We start from the raw sequence: 19,117 nt of genomic DNA on the forward strand, positions 1-19,117 counted from the left end.
CTACATCCAGCTACTGGGGCATTTGATGATGTAGGGATCATCATTTCTGCTTGGGAGGTCTTGGAGGCAATAGCAGGTATATTCGTTTTGCTGCCCTGATCTATTCTGTTGCTGTTGCCTTGTGGAGTAGTGCCTCTTTGTTTCCTCCAGTTATTGGAGGCCCTGTTCTTGCTCAGACTAGAAGGATTTGGAGCGTTAGATTGTTGCCGATCTTCATTTATTCGGACTTGCCGGGGAGTGTACCACTGGCTTTTTACCGAGGGTCTGGTCGATTGGGGTCTAGAAGTTGTGACTTTGGGTTGCTGGGTTGATCCGAAAGCCAGTATTCTTTTTACCCTTTCTGGACATCGTTTGTTCCAGGCGTGATGTGTATCCCCGCAGTTTGGACATTTTGCTTTTGTTTGTTTACCTTCTTTATGCAGATTCTTGCATATGTCGGTGTTGTGGAGTTCGCTGCATACTCCACATCGTTTTGGGCCTCTGCAGCCATCTTTATGGTGGCCAAAGCGCTGACATCTGTAACAGCGCATGAGTTCTGGATTGTGCTGCCTTAGACTGAATTGACCATAGATTTCAACATTCAGAGAGTCGATGCGAGGTCCTTTTATTGTTACGAGGACCTGTCTTGTTTCTACATTGTTGTGCTTATATCTTTCCGACGTTGTGACATTTGGGCATTCTAAGAGTCTGTTTGCATGAACTTATACTGGGAAATGTTGTACTATCATTTTGGTGATTTTTCCTCTGGTTTCAGTTCAACTAGGTCTTCTGTATTCCTGAGGTTTGTAATTATATCTGGATTAGCTGTGGATATGTTATATCTGCCTCAAATGTCAGGCTTGGCTCTAAGATCTGATCCCGGATGATCCTTTTCCAGTGCGGCAATGTAAGCATAAGTGGGACCGTCTACTAGTTTTTCGGTTTTGAAGATAGTCCTTGGCACTGACCAGTAGGTCTTCTGTATTACCTTAATTCTTATGTTGACCTGGGCAGCGTGTTCTGAATATGATGTCTTGGCGTTGAGGAAGGTAGAATATACGAGTGCGAGTTGGCTCTTAATAGTGGGTTGAGATTGTTTTATATGAGTCCTTCGTCAATATCTATTCTTATATTGTCGTTGTATCTGTCGATTATTTTCGGTCTCATAAATATTAGTGTCATAAATATAAATACAGAGGACAAGATATCTCTGGTGATGATCTGATTGTGTGTGGAGATTATGTCTTCTTCGAGTGAGCTTCGTTGTTTATGCATTGAAAGATCTGCATCTGACATATTCTATATACATACAGTATATAGGGAAAACGGAATAACTGTCTTCACAATATACTGAAATCGTTGGAACTGACAGTCCCAAAGTGGACTCGTTAAGACATAGATGACATTTGATTTCTAAGGCATGTCGTCTATGTCTTGACATACCCACTTGGGGATTGCCTGCCCAACTATGCAAATATACTGGCAAGCCAAACATCTCCTTCAGAGAGCCTGACAATAATCAAACAAGAAGTTCAGCTGTTGTTATCAGAGTTATCACTACAATCATTAATCCGACTTTTAAATACTTTGCTGACTTATTGATACGAAAATAATCATATATAATAGTCTTTAGAAGGGTATAAAATATTTATTAATGTAACCTCACATACGAATATATTTTAATGGCAAAACACAAATATATTTTTATGTGTAATCAGGTTAACTGTCGCAGTTCAGAGATGAAGTTGGCGCCGCTGTGTGTGTTGGTGGCGGCTGTGGCGGGGATCGTCGCGGGGGAGTTGGCGCCCCCTGAGAGGTCCTACAAGATCCTCATGCTCCTCCCCGTCTCCTCCAAGAGCCACAGGAACGTCTTCATGCCTCTCGCTGAGGCTCTGGCTATACGTGGACACAAAGTAAGGTTTCAATGTTTTGATTCTTGTTAACTTGAATGAGCCCACAAATAAAGGTCAATACTTATTTTACAACAATACTTTGGATGAATGTTGTTTATACTCAGAATATAAGTTTATAAGAATCATGGTAACTGCAGAAGGCCTATTGGCCCATACGAGGCAGCTCCTATTTATATTCACCCAAATTCATTCATATACATGTCCAACCTACACTTGAAAAAATCAAGAGATCTTACCTCTATTTTATTATGTGGTAATTGGTTCCACAAATCAACTACCCTTTTACTGAACCAGTATTTACCCAGGTCTTTCCTAAATCTAAACTTATCCAGTTTATACTTATTGTTTTGTGTTCAATTTTGTGTTAATACTTTTAACACCCAATTAATAATCCCCCTTTGTTATACCCATTCATCCCCACTTGTACACCTCTATCATGTCACTCCTAATTCTTCGCCATTCTAGAGAATGTAGTTTAGGCTTCGTCAATCTTTCTTCATATGACAGGTTTCTAATTTGGGGGATTAACTTTGTCATCCTACGCTGGACACGTTCTAGTGAATTTATATCCATTCTGTAGTGTGGCGACCAAAACTGAACTGCATAATTTAAATGGGGCTTAATAAGAACAAGATACAGCTGAAGAACAACACCAGGTGTTTTATTACTATCGCTTCGAGTAATAACCTCCAGTGTCTTATTTGCCTCATTACGAACATTTACGTATTGATTTTTTTACTTTAAATTCTTACTAATCATAACTCCCAGATCCCTTTCGTTATCCGACTTCGCAATCTCAATACTATCTAGCTCATATCTTGTAACTCTCATTGCCAACCCTCAAAACCTTACATTTGTCACTATTAAACTGCAGCTCCCAATCAATTGATCCTATTAAAACTCTATTTAGATCGTTGCCAATTTTTTTACAAATTCAAAACCGTATTTAGATCGTTTTTAAATGCAGTCTATATATCTATTTAGATAGATAAATGGACTTGATTAAGTTATCTCTTACGAAAGGATAATCCCAATTGTCGAGTTATCTCGACAATTGGGATTAAGTTGCCACTGAGTTTAAGTTACCACTACTTTAACCAAGTTCACACGACCTTAACTCAAATCCCATATCCTTTGGTCAGATTGTGATGTTGACCAATCACCCGAAGTCGACCAAACATCCCAACATCCACGAGGTTCCCCACGGCCTCACACACTTCAGGGAGGACAACATTAACATGTTCGACTCCCGGAAGGACCCAACTGGTGGCTTTCAGCTCTTCTTGGACTCTCTGCCACCCATCGCCAGGGAATTGTACAAAGTCCCAGTGGTGAAAGAACTTTATGACAAGAGAAAGGAGTTCGATCTAATAATTGTAAACCATATGTTCAACGAGGTAAGTGCTCTTGTGCTAGTCTTGAAGTATATGGGTGATGTGTGACTATGGTGTCTTGGGCGAAACAGTGAAATCAAGAACAAAGTTTGCATACTAAATGCAGCATTCACTATACAGGCACTACACACATGCTACTGGTATGCAAGGAAACTGAAGTCACTGCCATGGGAGGTCCCCCATATCGAGAGTCGCTGCCCTTGGTACTCTCTCTGGGAGTGCACAGGACAAGAGTCCGGGTGCACTTCAGCTCTGTTAGGTCGGTGTGTCACTAAAGCTATCAGATCTGCTCCTCTGCAGATCTGGTGATAAATTTCAATAAGTCTTGATGACAGTTAATTCGTTTCCACCAGGAGACATGATTATTACTGTGTGAGTGGAGGTTGTCTCCCGTGTGTCGGTGAACATAGGAAAAGTCTCGATAGAAAGACAACATTAGTGACTCGTTTCCTTTTGTTTGAAAATTGATTATTATAGACTGAAAAGACTGGGTAACAACATTGACTGAAATGACTGGCCAACAACATTGACTGAAAATCAGCACCAAGTGTGAACAACATCACTGACCGGTTTGGGCAGTTCTTGCTTTATTTGGAAAATCGTCGCATTTGTTAAATAATAATTATTGTAGAATTCAATAAAATATAGTTAAAATATGTACCGAATATTTTATATTCATATAGGATTCCCAAACGCTGTACAAAACCCCCACATGATCGTTACAGTACACTGCCTAGGTTAAGTTAGGTTAGGTTGAGAAGGTTAGCATCGGTTAAATAGGTTAAATTCTGTTGGATTATTTGAAGCTTTTTTTTTTAAATCTTCTTTAATATACACATAATTATTATATACTAAATGTGCAACGAATTTACCAGAAAGTGTGCTGAGTTAGTGTGTGGCAACTTGTTGCTGTGTAGGGAAGGTGTGTGGCAACTTGTCGTGTAGGGATGGTGTGTGGCAACTTGTTGCTGTGTAGGGAAGGTGTGTGGCAACTTGTTGCTGTGTAGGGATGGTGTGTGGCAACTTGTTGTTGTGTAGGGATGGTGTGTGACAACTTGTTGCTGTGTAGGGATGGTGTGTGACAACTTGTTGCTGTGTAGGGATGGTGTGTGGCAACTTGTTGCTGTGTAGGGATGGTGTGTGGCAACTTGTTGTTGTGTAGGGATGGTGTGTGACAACTTCTTGTTGTGTAGGGATGGTGTGTGGCAACTTGTTGCTGTGTAGGGAAGGTGTGTGGCAACGTGTTGTTGTGTAGGGAAGGTGTGTGGCAACGTGTTGTTGTGTAGGGATGGTGTGTGGCAACGTGTTGTTGTGTAGGGAAGGTGTGTGGCAACGTGTTGTTGTGTAGGGATGGTGTGTGGCAACGTGTTGTTGTATAGGGAAGGTGTGTGGCAACGTGTCGTTGTGTAGGGAAGGTGTGTGGCAACTTGTCGTTGTGTAGGGAAGGTGTGTGGCAACTTGTCGTTGTGTAGGGAAGGTGTGTGGCAACTTGTTGTTGTGTAGGGAAGGTGTGTGGCAACTTGTTGCTGTGTAGGGAAGGTGTGTGGCAACTTCTTGTTGTATAGGGAAGGTGTGTGGCAACGTGTTGTTGTGTAGGGATGGTGTGTGGCAACGTGTTGTTGTGTAGGGATGGTGTGTGGCAACGTGTTGTTTTGTAGGGATGGTGTGTGGCAACTTGTTGTTGTGTAGGGAAGGTGTGTGGCAACTTGTTGTTGTGTAGGGATGGTGTGTGTGGCAACTTGTTGCTGTGTAGGGATGGTGTGTGGCAACTTGTTGTTGTGTAGGGATGGTGTGTGTGGCAACTTGTTGCTGTGTAGGGATGGTGTGTGTGGCAACTTGTTGCTGTGTAGGGAAGGTGTGTGGCAACTTCTTGTTGTGTAGGGATGGTGTGTGTGGCAACTTGTTGCTGTGTAGGGAAGGTGTGTGGCAACTTCTTGTTGTGTAGGGATGGTGTGTGGCAACTTGTTGTTGTGTAGGGAAGGTGTGTGGCAACTTCTTGTTGTGTAGGGATGGTGTGTGGCAACTTGTTGTTGTGTAGGGAAGGTGTGTGGCAACTTGTTGTTGTGTAGGGATGGTGTGTGGCAACTTGTTGCTGTGTAGGGAAGGTGTGTGGCAACTAGTTGCTGTGTAGGGATGGTGTGTGGCAACTTGTTGTTGTGTAGGGAAGGTGTGTGGCAACTTGTTGTTGTGTAGGGATGGTGTGTGTGGCAACTTGTTGCTGTGTAGGGAAGGTGTGTGGCAACTTCTTGTTGTGTAGGGATGGTGTGTGGCAACTTGTTGCTGTGTAGGGATGGTGTGTGTGGCAACTTGTTGCTGTGTAGGGATGGTGTGTGGCAACTTGTTGCTGTGTAGGGAAGGTGTGTATGGCAACTTGTTGTTGTGTAGGGAAGGTGTGTGGCAACTTGTTGCTGTGTAGGGAAGGTGTGTGGCAACTTGTTGCTGTGTAGGGATGGTGTGTGGCAACTTGTTGCTGTGTAGGGATGGTGTGTGGCAACTTGTTGCTGTGTAGGGATGGTGTGTGGCAACTTGTTGCTGTGAAGGGATGGTGTGTGGCAACTTCTTGTTGTGTAGGGATGGTGTGTGGCAACTTGTTGCTGTGTAGGGATGGTGTATATGGCAACTTTTTGCTGTGTAGGGATGGTGTGTGGCAACTTGTTGCTGTGTAGGGATGGTGTGTGGCAACTTGTTGTTGTGTAGGGATGGTGTGTGGCAACTTGTTGCTGTGTAGGGATGGTGTGTGGCAACTTGTTGCTGTGTAGGGAAGGTGCGTGGCAACTTGTTGCTGTGTAGGGATGGTGTGTGGCAACTTGTTGTTGTGTAGGGAAGATGTGTGGCAATTTGTTGCTGTGTAGGGATGGTGTGTGTGGCAACTTGTTGTTGTGTAGGGATGGTGTGTGGCAACTTGTTGCTGTGTAGGGATGGTGTGTGGCAACTTGTTGCTGTGTAGGGAAGGTGTGTGGCAACTTGTTGTTGTGTAGGGATGGTGTGTGGCAACTTGTTGTTGTGTAGGGAAGGTGTGTGGCAACTTGTTGCTGTGTAGGGAAAGTGTGTGGCAACTTGTTGCTGTGTAGGGAAAGTGTGTGGCAACTTGTTGCTGTGTAGGGAAAGTGTGTGGCAACTTGTTGTTGTGTAGGGAAAGTGTGTGGCAACTTGTTGCTGTGTAGGGAAAGTGTGTGGCAACTTTTTGCTGTGTAGGGAAGGTGTGTGGCAACTTGTTGTAGTGTAGGGATGGTGTGTGTGGCAACTTGTTGCTGTGTAGGGATGGTGTGTGTGGCAACTTGTTGCTGTGTAGGGAAGATGTGTGGCAACTTGTTGCTGTGTAGGGAAAGTGTGTGGCAACTTGTTGTTGTGTAGGGAAGGTGTGTGGCAACTTGTTGCTGTGTAGGGATGGTGTGTGTGGCAACTTGTTGCTGTGTAGGGAAGATGTGTGGCAACTTGTTGCTGTGTAGGGATGGTGTGTGTGGCAACTTGTTGCTGTGTAGGGAAAGTGTGTGGCAACTTGTTGCTGTGTAGGGATGGTGTGTGTGGCAACTTGTTGCTGTGTAGGGAAGGTGTGTGGCAACTTGTTGCTGTGTAGGGAAAGTGTGTGGCAACTTGTTGTTTTGTAGGTGTAACATGGGTTTGGGTTCCTCTCTCTTTACTTCCTTCTACTCCCTCTACCCGTATTCTTACTTTTTATTCTCTAAACCCAGGGACTCCAAAACTTTTACCAAAGCCAACTCCACGCCACGTGGTCCTAAGACGATTGACCGACTTAGGATTCTACACCCAGTATGACGTGACCTAAGCTCTGAACAAAACCCTAGAGTCACCTCTGCTGCCACCACCAGACCAGTAATACAAGAGCAATGATCGAGGTCTGGATCGATCACGCTAATAAATCAACCTAGGGGCTTGATCCCCACTATAAACGATGACCTTGAGTGTGGAATAAATTACACGGTAATGATAATTCCGATTCGATGTTAGAATCGGCGCACAATGCAACTCTGCCTCGTGTGGACCACGTGACCAGGACAAGTATACACATAAAACACATGGAAACAATAAAATGCAAATTAATAACAAATTTAATTTATTAAAAGAAAACTAAAACAAAATCTAAATATGTTCACTCCCTATTACTTTAACACTCCCTACTTGACCTGAGTGGCAAATGAGAAGACTATTTCTATAATTAACAATAGCAACTATACCTTGGGCGACCAGCTAGATGTCGTGGCTGGTCTAGGGGAGAGGTAAGATGTTTGACCTCTCCTAGCTGCTTCCGTGACCACACTGCCCTCCTCCTTGTCTGGTCTACCCCAGACAGAGTATTGTATCCTTCCGCCTAGTCAGTCAAAGTCCTACCCAGTTACTAGCAAGGTTTAAGTTATAACAATTAACCTCTGTTGTACTTAATTGATCCAGACTGGTTGAATTATTTTACTGAATTAAATTACAAACATCTAACGGCAGAGCTGTTCCCGATCACAAAAATGGTTATTAAAACTTTGAGAAATAGTAGACCTGTCAACCCCTGATGACCTATGACCGCCGGTCACTCCGCTTTAAAAGTTAGATCTGATTCGTGACGTCACTGATGGTGACTTAAACTCAATAATTAGAATACTCTTGATATTGTATCCAGTACTATTATACAATACAATTTTAATGCAAAATGAATAAAGGCTAATTTCTCTAAATTACTGAATACTATAGGATGATTTATTATACGCAGCTATGAACAAAGCGTTGGTTATTTCCACCGCGAATTCCCCTGGGGGTCAGGTCACCATGCGGCTCAGCTTCCCATTCTCTTTTGTCGATAAACCACTCTGGATAATTCTTACAACAGCCTAGTTTGTTACAACCCCCCCGCACAAGCACTTAGTAAACCTTGTTAATTTGTTAAAATTCACGAGGTTTAGTATCCAAACCCACAATTCAACTCATGCCACAAACAAAAGCTAACCTAACTAATAAAATTTGACAAATAATAGTCCAACATCATAATGAACATGTTCATATTTCATAAATTTCTCAGCTGTCAACTGACAGCAATCCTCTAATATCAGGAAACATACATCCTATCCTTACTGACATAGCTAAATAACATGTCCCTACTCTACCATCAAAAACTAGCTATTAAACTCTCTTGGCTCTTCACTAGCCAAGTCCATGTGTCCTCTAGAGCCGGCCACACCGTGCTCAAAATAAACATTAAAGTTATAACTTCAGACTGAACTTTCAGTCATCCGGGAGCGTACTACGGAACTATCAAGTTCACATCCGTGTACTGACCACTCCCCATCAATGTCAACCTTGACATGTTAAGGAACACACCTAACGTTTATTACATATATCTAAAAAATATAAAAAAAAATCCTATACTATATCACAGGTTTCAGCTGACTGTACAGCCAAGTGTTCTCACTCACTAGAAGTGTCAATGTTTATATTGGTCCGCCTCTCCTGTGTTCAAACATTCTGAAAAAAATAGCACAACATAATTTTCCATAACCGTTTGTTCTGGGCTGAGACAATTACACAGGGGCTTCGATTTTGATTACTGACCAATTTATAGTTAAATTTTCATATATTATACCAGAATTATTTTAAATCTGTTTTTCAACATTTAAAAAGTATTGATTCTAAATCTGTTTTTCAACATTTAAACAAGTGTCCAGATGTTCTTTACACAGATGTTCAGAGCCAACTTTGTTGTTTGTATCAATTGTTCATATTGAGTAATCGAGAAAAAAAAATCGATGCTGCTGGATGCTGAATGTAGTCGCTGACGATGACGGTGTCGATCTTGCTTCTTCATGTGTAGACATCAATACCTGGTCCTCTTATACTCCCATCCGGTACTCCTGAATGACGACAGAGTGTAGTAGAGCGGAGTGCCAAGTGACAGCTGTAGAATACTGTTACTTCGGCCATTAATCTTGCTCTCGACAGTCCACACGCCTTCGTATCAATCACAGTTCACACGGCAGTCTTGATGTTAAACTTGTCGTCGCAGATGACCACAGCAGAGCAGAACTGGATGTACCAACGGTGTCTCTTAGCAGGAGTGGTGTCAGAAGGTCGTAGAGGCGGGTTGCTTGTTTGCAGAACAGGTGAATCTCGTCTTCCATCATTGCTCACGTCATCTCAGGCGTTTCTTGATGTCACCAGGTTACTAGGCCGTAAACACCAACTGTGTATACCCTCGTACCGCCGACTTTAGGCCAAAGGAGACAATTTTGCGACCTTCTATTGGCGAGTCCCGGTACTCTGTAGGGAAACCGTGCCTTCCACCTGTGACCGCCTTACTTCTGCTTTCTTGTTACTTCAGATGACGTAATCATTAATCTTCCGGCGAAATTCTTGAGTACTGCTACGTGCTTTCCATTTCTTGACCTCTCCTCCAACACTGCTGGAATGGCTGCAGTCTTGATGACGCAGCAGGTGGGTAGTGGTGATCTCGAGACAGCTACCCCGGCGTTGTATGGCACCTCCGGTGACTGCTATAATGTGGACAGCTCGCTGGCCCTGACAACCTCGTTAGTGACGTGAGGCGTCGGCCGGGTGACTCTTGGACAGTCACTCATCCCCAAAGTAACTGATGTATGGGTTACTGGGTCTGGTGGGGGGAGGGCTTTGTGTAACGTGCCTCCCCCCTCGGTCTTTACAGACAAGGGTTCACGTGTGGCTGGAACAACTGGGTCGGTGTACCAATCAGACCTGGGAACAGACAGACACAACACAGCGGAAGCATAGATATACTCTGGGTTTGGTGGAGGTGGAACCCCAGAGCACGGTAAAAGTTGCTACCTGAGTCAAGTATAGACATAGTACATCTCATTGCCTTTACAGGAAAATCTAATGAATACTAAATTATACTAACTAGGGAAGTTACTTTACTGTATAGCGCGAGATCTCGTCACCATAGGGTGGCGAGACTGCACCTGACTACTGATGAGCGATGACAGAGGGTCATCCTCATCTTCTGACTCGTCGGTGAAGCCATGAGTCAGCACTGCTGAGTCAGGAACTAGACCCGCTGAAGGCAGTTCTAATTCCTCTCTAGCATGATAATGTTTCAATTTATTCACGTGAATTGTCCTTTCCACCTGGTCCTCGAACACTCCTTTTATAACAAGATTAACCGGCCCCGCCCTTTTAATTACTCTATAGGGTCCTCGCCACCTCGGAGCTAGTTTCCTGCTCTGATTGGCGGGCGCAGCCTCATTCACTCTCAATACGAGGCTTCCTTCCTTCAACTCAAGAGGGCGCACTTTCTTGTCATAAAAATGAGCATACCGAGTCCGTGCCTTCTTGGACGCTTCAGCTGCAATATTCCATGCATTTCTCATTTTTCCAAGGACCTCTGAAGGATAGTCCTCCCCGTATGCAACATTATGTCTGTTAAGCAGACCTGACGGGAAATTGCATGAATTACCAGTAAACAAATGAAGTGGTTGGGTGTTAATTGATTGGTGGATGGCAGTATTCAAGGCGAACTGAACATAGGGTAGGTGTTCATCCCAGGTGTTTGCATCATGTTCAGCAAGGATTGCAAGCATATCCTTGACTGAACGATTAGTCCGTTCCGTCATTCCGTTTGCTTGTGGGTGGTAGGCCGTTGTAAAAGCCGAAGTTGTCTCTAAAATCTTACAAACTTCTCTAAATATATTCCCATTGAATTCTTGACCCCGGTCAGAGACTAAAACTTTAGGAGGTCCGAATACAGTAACGAACCTACGCAAGAACGCATCTGCAACCGTACGAGAATCCTTCTGAGGTAATGCAACTAGTGTAGTGTATCTAGACAGATGGTCAACTAGCACCAACACGTATCTGTTACCCGCATGACTGTGGTGTAAATCAATCAGATCGGCCCCCACACGATCTAACGGTTCACGAATTTCAGGAAATTCCTGAAGTGGGGCTTGTACCTTAAGGGTACCTTTCCTCCTCTGGCAACGAGGGCACGACTTCACGAAATTGATTACCTCAGAAAGTAATCCTGGAAAATAAAATAGAGACTTTGCTTTTAAGTGCGTTTTAAAGATCCCCGGATGCCCTGCAATTTTTGAAGCATGCGCAAGCTTTAACGCTGATGACCGCAACGCGTCCGGAATAACTAGCTGAAATACTGCCCTATCATTCTGGCTATTAACATAATACAGGACGCCCTGTTTCATCTCAAAATCATGAATAGGTAAATTCTTTTTCTTTTTGGGGTATTTTCCTCCCTCTAAATACTCAATAATCTCTTTCCATCTAGGCTCGTTCATCTGGTATTCTCTCATTTTATCTGATGGAATGGTTTCAATGTTTTCATTAATTTGAACTGCCGCTATATTTCTACTTAGCGTATCTGGCACAACATGTGCTGGACCAGGCTTGTACAAGATCTGGAATGAGTGGGCCGAAAGTTCGTGAGACCAGCGTGACATTCGTGGGCATTTCGTTCGCTTTTTAAATATATGTGTTAACGCTCGATGGTCTGTGTAGATTACAAAATGCCGCTGAAATAGGTAAGGCTCGAAATACCTAACTGATTCTACTACTGCCAGTGCCTCCCGATCCGTAGCTGAATAACGAACTTCAGGTCCTTTGACCTTCCTACTGAAATAGGCTACTGGATGGGGTAAATTATCTGCGTCTCGCTGAATTAAGCACCCGCCAATAGCAATACCGCTGGCGTCAGTGTGCACTTCCCACTCTTTCTCAAAATCAGGAATAGCCAATACCGGTGTCGTGATTAGTTGGTCTTTCAGTTTGCGATAGGCCTCGTCATGTTCTGATTTCCACACAAACTTCGCATTTTTCTTTGTCAGATCAGTCAGGGGTGCTGAAATGCCAGCGAAACCTTCAATATGACGACGAAAATATCCGGCCGCCCCCAAAAACCTACGCACGTCCTTTGCTGTCCTTGGAGTAGGCATGTCAGCAATGGCGCGGCAAGAATCTGGGTCAGGTCGGATACCGTCTGGGCACACCTGGAACCCCAGAAATTTGAATTTCTGAGCCGCCAGGGTGCACTTCTGAACATTCAGCCTGAAACCTGCCTGATCTAACAACTTCAAAGTCTCAGTCAAGTCCTGCAGGTGTTCCTCAAACGTCCTGGAATATATCACAACATCATCCAGGTACGCTAAAGAATGCCTACCCAGTACCGGACTAAGGATAAAGTTGATGGCCCTCTGAAACGACGAAGGCGCTGTCTTCAAACCAAACGGCATCCTACGGAATTGATAAGTGTGCCTACCATCCGAGAATGCTGTTTTTTCCCTATCCTGTTCTGCCACCGGAATCGCCCAATACGCCGATTTTGCGTCAAGAGTTGAGAAATACTTAGCAGCACCAAATTGATCTATTATCTCCTGTATTCGGGGCAACGGATACACATCACCCTTAGTTAGTTCGTTCACCTTCCGGTAGTCAACACAGAAACGATAACTACCGTCCGGTTTCCGAACTAGCACAACAGGAGAGAGCCACGGTGACGTACTAGGCTCTATCACGCCCTGTCTCAACATTTTCCGGCACTCCTCCCTGATAATGTTCTTTGCCTGTTCCGGCAACCTCCACTGTCTTGTGTACACAGGCAAATGGTCACCAGTTGGAATGGTGTGCTCGATCTTATCAAGGAGACCAATCTGGTCATCCTCTGTCGCAAACAGTTTCGGGAATTTTCGTAAAACTCCTCTCAGTGCCTTCCTATCCGCCTGTGCAACATGTTGCAAATCAAGTGCTGAAATTAATTTTTCCACTTCCTCTACATTCTGTGCAACATTTCTCGTCTCGTATTGTACTTTGGATGGTGTTTTAGTATTCAACATATTCAGTGCACTACATTGTGCAGTGACGGCTGGCGTCTCAGCTGGGTGTGTGGCAACTTGTTGCTGTGTAGGGAAGGTGTGTGTGGCAACTTGTTGTTGTGTAGGGAAAGTGTGTGGCAACTTGTTGCTGTGTAGGGATGGTGTGTGGCAACTTGTTGTTTGTGTAGGGAAGGTGTGTGGCAACTTGTTGCTGTGTAGGGATGGTGTGTGGCAACTTGTTGTTGTGTAGGGAAGGTGTGTGGCAACTTGTTGCTGTGTAGGGAAGGTGTGTGTGGCAACTTGTTGTTGTGTAGGGAAAGTGTGTGGCAACTTGTTGCTGTGTAGGGATGGTGTGTGGCAACTTGTTGTTGTGTAGGGAAGGTGTGTGGCAACTTGTTGCTGTGTAGGGAAATTGTGTGGCAACTTGTTGTTGTGTAGGGATGGTGTGTGTGGCAACTTGTTGCTGTGTAGGGAAGGTGTGTGGCAACGTGTTGTTGTGTAGGGATGGTGTGTGGCAACTAGTTGTTGTGTAGGGAAAGTGTGTGGCAACGTGTTGTTGTGTAGGGATGATGTGTGGCAACTTGTTGTTGTGTAGGGATGGTGTGTGGCAACTTGTTGCTGTGTAGGGAAAGTGTGTGGCAACTTGTTGTTGTGTAGGGAAGGTGTGTGGCAACTTGTTGTTGTGTAGGGAAAGTGTGTGGCAACTTGTTGCTGTGTAGGGAAGGTGTGTGTGGCAACTTGTTGCTGTGTAGGGAAGGTGTGTGTGGCAACTTGTTGCTGTGTATAGATGGTGTGTGGCAACTTGTTGCTGTGTAGGGATGGTGTGTGGCAACTTGTTGCTGTGTAGGGATGGTGTGTGGCAACTTGTTGTTGTGTATGGATGGTGTGTGGCAACTTGTTGCTGTGTAGGGATGGTGTGTGGCAACTTGTTGTTGTGTAGGGATGGTGTGTGTGGCAACTTGTTGTTGTGTAGGGAAGGTGTGTGTGACAACTTGTTGCTGTGCAGGGAAGGTGTGTGTGTGGCAACTTGGTGGTGCACAAAGTTGACATTAACCCAAACTTGGACAACACCACTAAGTGCTAAGACCACCTCTCACTTCACCAATAGCGTGAGCACCGATCACCGTATCAATACTTGAAGGACACTTGACGACGTGTGGTTATGACCAGACTTCCCCAACACCTGCCAAGGCTGATCCAGATGTTTAACATGGGAAAACCTCTGCTCCTCCTGGCGAAGTTGGCTAAAACGGAAGTGTCTTAACTTATTGTGTTTTATCCTCATTATTACCATGAATAAATTTGTGGAGGATAAATTCCTATTTAAAACAAACCTTAAACTATATATTTTATTAAGTGTTGCTAGATAGTCATATGTGAAGGCCTGCATGAAAATAATGAAGCCGTACAATGGGTCGAACTTGCATCCCGGATTGCAGGACCTGCAATCTGGATTGCGGATTGCGGATTCATAGAGCATTTGTGCAGTCACTTACGATGCCTGTGTATCTTTTCTCGGTCAGATTTGTTTATATTTATAAATATAATCAGAGCATCGGAGCGCTATGTTATAGGTGCGTGTAACAATAGTAACCATGTATTGCGAAGTTTCATAGTTCATTAACTGTTTAACAAATGTCAACAAAACCGCTATGATTAGGAAAGATGTATGGGCTTCGTAAGTGGTTGCATACTTCTGTTTATGAATCCAGGCCCTGGACCCCCCCCCCTCCACCAGCACACGCACTACTGCACACTCACTGACCTTCTGACTGAACTATGAATGAACACCACCTTCTTGTGATTTTATTCTGTGAAATGTACTTCTTATTGTCTAAGCATTTCTTTCATTCATGTTCATAAAACTCTACCTTCCTGTAAAGTCCACAGTGACCCATCAAATCAGTCTCCCGCAGGTGGCGTATCCCTTCGTACACGAGATCCCCTTCATCACCCTCGCCACGCCAGGGATGGACCCACGGCAGAGTGCCGTCCTGGGCAACGTCCTCAACCCGGCCTACGTTCCCAACCACATATCCAACTATACGTTACCAATGAGCGCCTGGAATCGTTTCCACAACACGCTGATTCACATAGGAACGTCTCTTTACTGGCGGAACTGGGCCGTCGTGCCCCTAATACAAAAAGAGGTAAGGGTTTACTTGATAAGTAAACTTCCCAGATTATAACCCATTGCACTTGTTACCTGATTATCTAAAGTGTTTACATTTTGCTTTATGAGTTCATTTGCTCTAGTCCGGTACCAGCCATTTGTGCAATTTAAAAAATATTAAAAGCAGATATTTTTATGTAGTGCTTTTATTGTAAAAAAAAGTTTGAACTATCCAAAAATATTAACCATTTAAATAGAAGAGCATTCCTCCATAATTTTAGTTTTTCCCACAGAATTCAAAGAAAATCGTAAATATTCTATGATGAACTAAAAAATATCAAGAATAATCTCAAACTCATCCTTTCACAAATATGATTCTGAGCGATTAAGCCACTTGCATCAAAATCCTTCTTTTAAATACCAGCTATGAACAATATCACTTTTATATTGTTATTAGGTATTTGTGTAACCAAAGCTATGTCAAATTGGGGCAATTATAGGGATTTGTGAGCAGATCCCAATTCTCATAAGATTCTACAGTCAGGAGCCTCAGTTGAAGTAAGGTGTGGAAACCCTGGAAAAACCCTTATACAACTCATCTAATGATCACAAATTGCTCTGTAGCTCATACTGGTAATAAAATACTTAGTATTTTAATTGTATTTTTCAATTATAATTTCGAGCAAATTTTATAATTTTCATAATAGAAATTAATCAGTTTCTTGAAAAGTGTCTGACCTGTGTAAAGTATAAAGCAGTTTCTGCTCCTCAGATCTCTGCACAGTTCCCGGAGCTGCCGCCGCTGTTGGACCTGGAGAGGAACATGAGTCTGGCGCTGATCAACACCCACTTTAGTATCAGCATGCCGCTGCCTCTCCTGCCGTCACAGGTGGAGGTGGGCGGCATGCACTGTCGACCCGCCAACCCTCTGCCTCAGGTGAGTTGTCCTGCCGTCACAGGTGGAGGTGGGCGGCATGCATTGTCGACCCGCCAGCCCTCTGCCTCAGGTGAGTTGTCCTGCCGTCACAGGTGGAGGTGGGCGGCATGCATTGTCGACCCGCCAACCCTCTGCCTCAGGTGAGTTGTCCTGCCGTCACAGGTGGAGGTGGGCGGCATGCACTGTCGACCCACCAGCCCTCTGCCTCAGGTGAGTTGTCCTGCCCTCACAGGTGGAGGTGGGCGGCATGCACTGTCGACCCACCAGCCCTCTGTCTCAGGTGAGTTGTCCTGCCCTCACAGGTGGAGGTGGGCGGCATGCACTGTCGACCCACCAGCCCTCTGTCTCAGGTGAGTTGTCCTGCCCTCACAGGTGGAGGTGGGCGGCATGCACTGTCGACCCACCAGTCCTCTGCCCCACCAGGTGAGTAGTACTGTCCATCGTGTCCTCTCACTCCTCACTCATACGTTCGTGATTTTTCGTCGTCGGGATTTGTCATCGGGTTAAAGGGGAATAACGAACCTTACGGAGATCTCAATTAGTAACAAAAAATAAGTTAATCAAATGTGAAGCGAAATGTGAAATATTACAAATATATTGTATTTGGTGTTCTAGAGTGTTTTGAGTTAATGTTATCATTGGTATGTGGTCTTCTGGAGCCAAGTGCGAGCCCAGTGGTCACGTGTATTTACTATTTTGTATTTGCATAATTGAGCTATTAGCTCTTGGACCCCATCTTGCTAACCAATTTATTTTTCTCTATGATGTCTACTTAACATATTTCTCTCTGACACACGGAAACACACACACACACACACATGGTTATTTCGGGCTGCGAAGGGATCAGGGACTTCCTAACAGGCACCATGACGATGGGAGGACCTAGAGTAGTAGTAGCAGTGATATATAACCCTCCACCAAATGACAGAAAATCCAGGTAAGAGTATGTCAGCAACAACATGGCAGTTAACACAATAATTGAGAGAGTAGCCGCTGCTGCCTGTATAAATCGATCCCTTCTGCTCATCATGAGGGACTTCAATCACAGAAGGATAGACTGGGAGAACAAGGAACCACATGGTAGTGAGGAAACATGGAGAGCTAAACAGTTGGAAAAGGCAACAAGAAACTTTTGAAGTCAGCATGTCAGGGGACCCACAAGATTGAGAGAAAACAATGAACCAGCGAGACGCGACCTAGTCTTCACTCTGAGCGACTCAGACATAAAGGAAATTGGTTGCGAAGAAACCCTGTGGGAATGAGTGATCACAGTATACTGATGTTTGAGTACTTGGTCGAAATACTTTTTGCCTGAAACGCTATGTGCGCTAGTGACTTTACAAGAAAATAAAATCTACTTAATCTCTATGTTCTCTGTTAACCCCAATGTACCTTCTTGAATATAAATAAATAGATAAATAAATAAATAAAAGTAGGAGTTAGGTATTCAAGGAAAAGCCCATAAAACAAAAGGCCGGCATTCCGGAAGGGAAACTATGAGGAGATAAGGAAATTCCTAACAGAAATTGTTTGCAAAACAGAACTCGGAGGAAAGACAGCCCTAGACATGATGGACTACATCACACACAAGTGTAAGGAGGTAGCAGACAAGTTCGTCCCAGTCCAAAAGGAAAAAATGAAATGCAGACGAGAAACCCAAGGTTTAATCAGAAATGTAAGCTAGTAAAGCAACTAAGTACAAGGGCGTGGGAAAACTGTAGAAATTACAAGAAACTAGAGGGCAGAGAAAGATACCAGAGTGCCAGGAATGAAAATGTCAGGGTGAGAAGAGAGGCAGAGTAACAATATGAAAATGACTTAGCGAGCAATGCAAGGACTCAGCCCAAATTTCTGCACAGCCACATCAGGAGAAAAAATAGTGAAGGAACAGGTAATGAAACGGAGGAGAGGGGGCAGACAGATTCACTACAAACGACATGGAACTGTGCAAAGAACTCAATAAAAAATTTCAGGAGGTCTTCACAGTAGAGGAAGGAGAAGTCTCAGAGATAAAAGAGGAAATATCTAACCAGACACCACTAGAGAAGTTTGTGATTATCAGTAAGGAGGTGAGGAAGCATCTGCTAGATTTAGTGTGACAAAGGCTATAGGCCCAGATTGAATCTCACCATGGATACTAAAGGAAGGAGCAGAAGCTATGTGCCTGTCACTATCCATGGAGTACATCGTATCACTGGTAATAATAGGTGAACTGCCAAAAATTTGGACGATAGCCAAGGTAGTCCCAATATACAAAAAGGGTGATAGACACGAGGCACTGAACTACAGGCCCGTGTTCCTGGCATGTAGGGACACGTATCAGGCAAGATAGAGAGGGCTGCGCAGACTACATGTTCTTGGATTATCAGACAGCCTTTGACATAGTACCACATAAGAGACTAGTGCACAAGCTGGAGATGCAGGCAGGTGTGAAAGAGAAGCTACTCCATTGGAGTACCTAAACAACAAAAGACAGTGAGTCACTGTGAGAGGTGAGGTCTTCGGGTGGCGAGGCGTCACCAGTGGAGTCCCACAGGAATCATGCCTTGGACCTATACTGTTTCTGATATATGTAAATGATCTCCCAGAGGGAATAAACGCGTTCTTCTTAATGTTTGCTGATGATGCAAAAAATTATGAGGAGGATTAAGACAGAAGAAGATAGTATAAGGCTATAAGATGACACAGACAAACTGTAGGAATGGTCCAACAAATGGCTACTCAAGTTCAACCCAAGTAAGGTGTGGGGGTTTTCTATTTTGCTTTCCCGACTGCAATGCATCGCCAATGTACATGTGGCAGACGCTTCACGAAGCTGTTGGAATCAGTAGAGAAAATATGAGAGCAACCGTACAGGGCCTGGGAGCAAGGTCGAGTTAGAGTCCTTGAGGGTCTCTTCTCAGACTAGCCTCACCTGGTCCTGGTCCACGTTGATCGTTGGAATCTCCTCAATGATTTAACACTTTAAGGGACTCCTACGGTCC

General features: G+C 44.1%; 1 protein-coding gene across 6 annotated transcripts in view; it reads left to right on the forward strand.

Moving 5' to 3' along the window:
• LOC123762219 (UDP-glycosyltransferase UGT5) overlaps window positions 1-19,117 on the forward strand; it is an 80,613-nt gene that overhangs the window by 45,118 nt on the left and 16,378 nt on the right. For 3 of the 6 annotated variants that reach the window (XM_069323746.1, XM_069323756.1, XM_069323763.1), the window contains exons 2-5: window positions 1,712-1,892; window positions 3,035-3,289; window positions 15,000-15,233; window positions 15,969-16,133. In XM_069323746.1, coding sequence (XP_069179847.1) covers window positions 1,712-1,892; window positions 3,035-3,289; window positions 15,000-15,233; window positions 15,969-16,133 — 835 coding nt within the window. Of the gene's footprint in view, window positions 1-1,697; window positions 1,893-3,034; window positions 3,290-14,999; window positions 15,234-15,968; window positions 16,134-19,117 lie in introns of all 6 variants that reach the window. The other 3 variants (XM_069323754.1, XM_069323761.1, XM_069323748.1) reach the window with 1 other exon arrangement.

Source organism: Procambarus clarkii, chromosome 2 (assembly GCF_040958095.1).
Source record: "Procambarus clarkii isolate CNS0578487 chromosome 2, FALCON_Pclarkii_2.0, whole genome shotgun sequence".
NCBI classification, from domain to species: domain Eukaryota; kingdom Metazoa; phylum Arthropoda; class Malacostraca; order Decapoda; family Cambaridae; genus Procambarus; species Procambarus clarkii.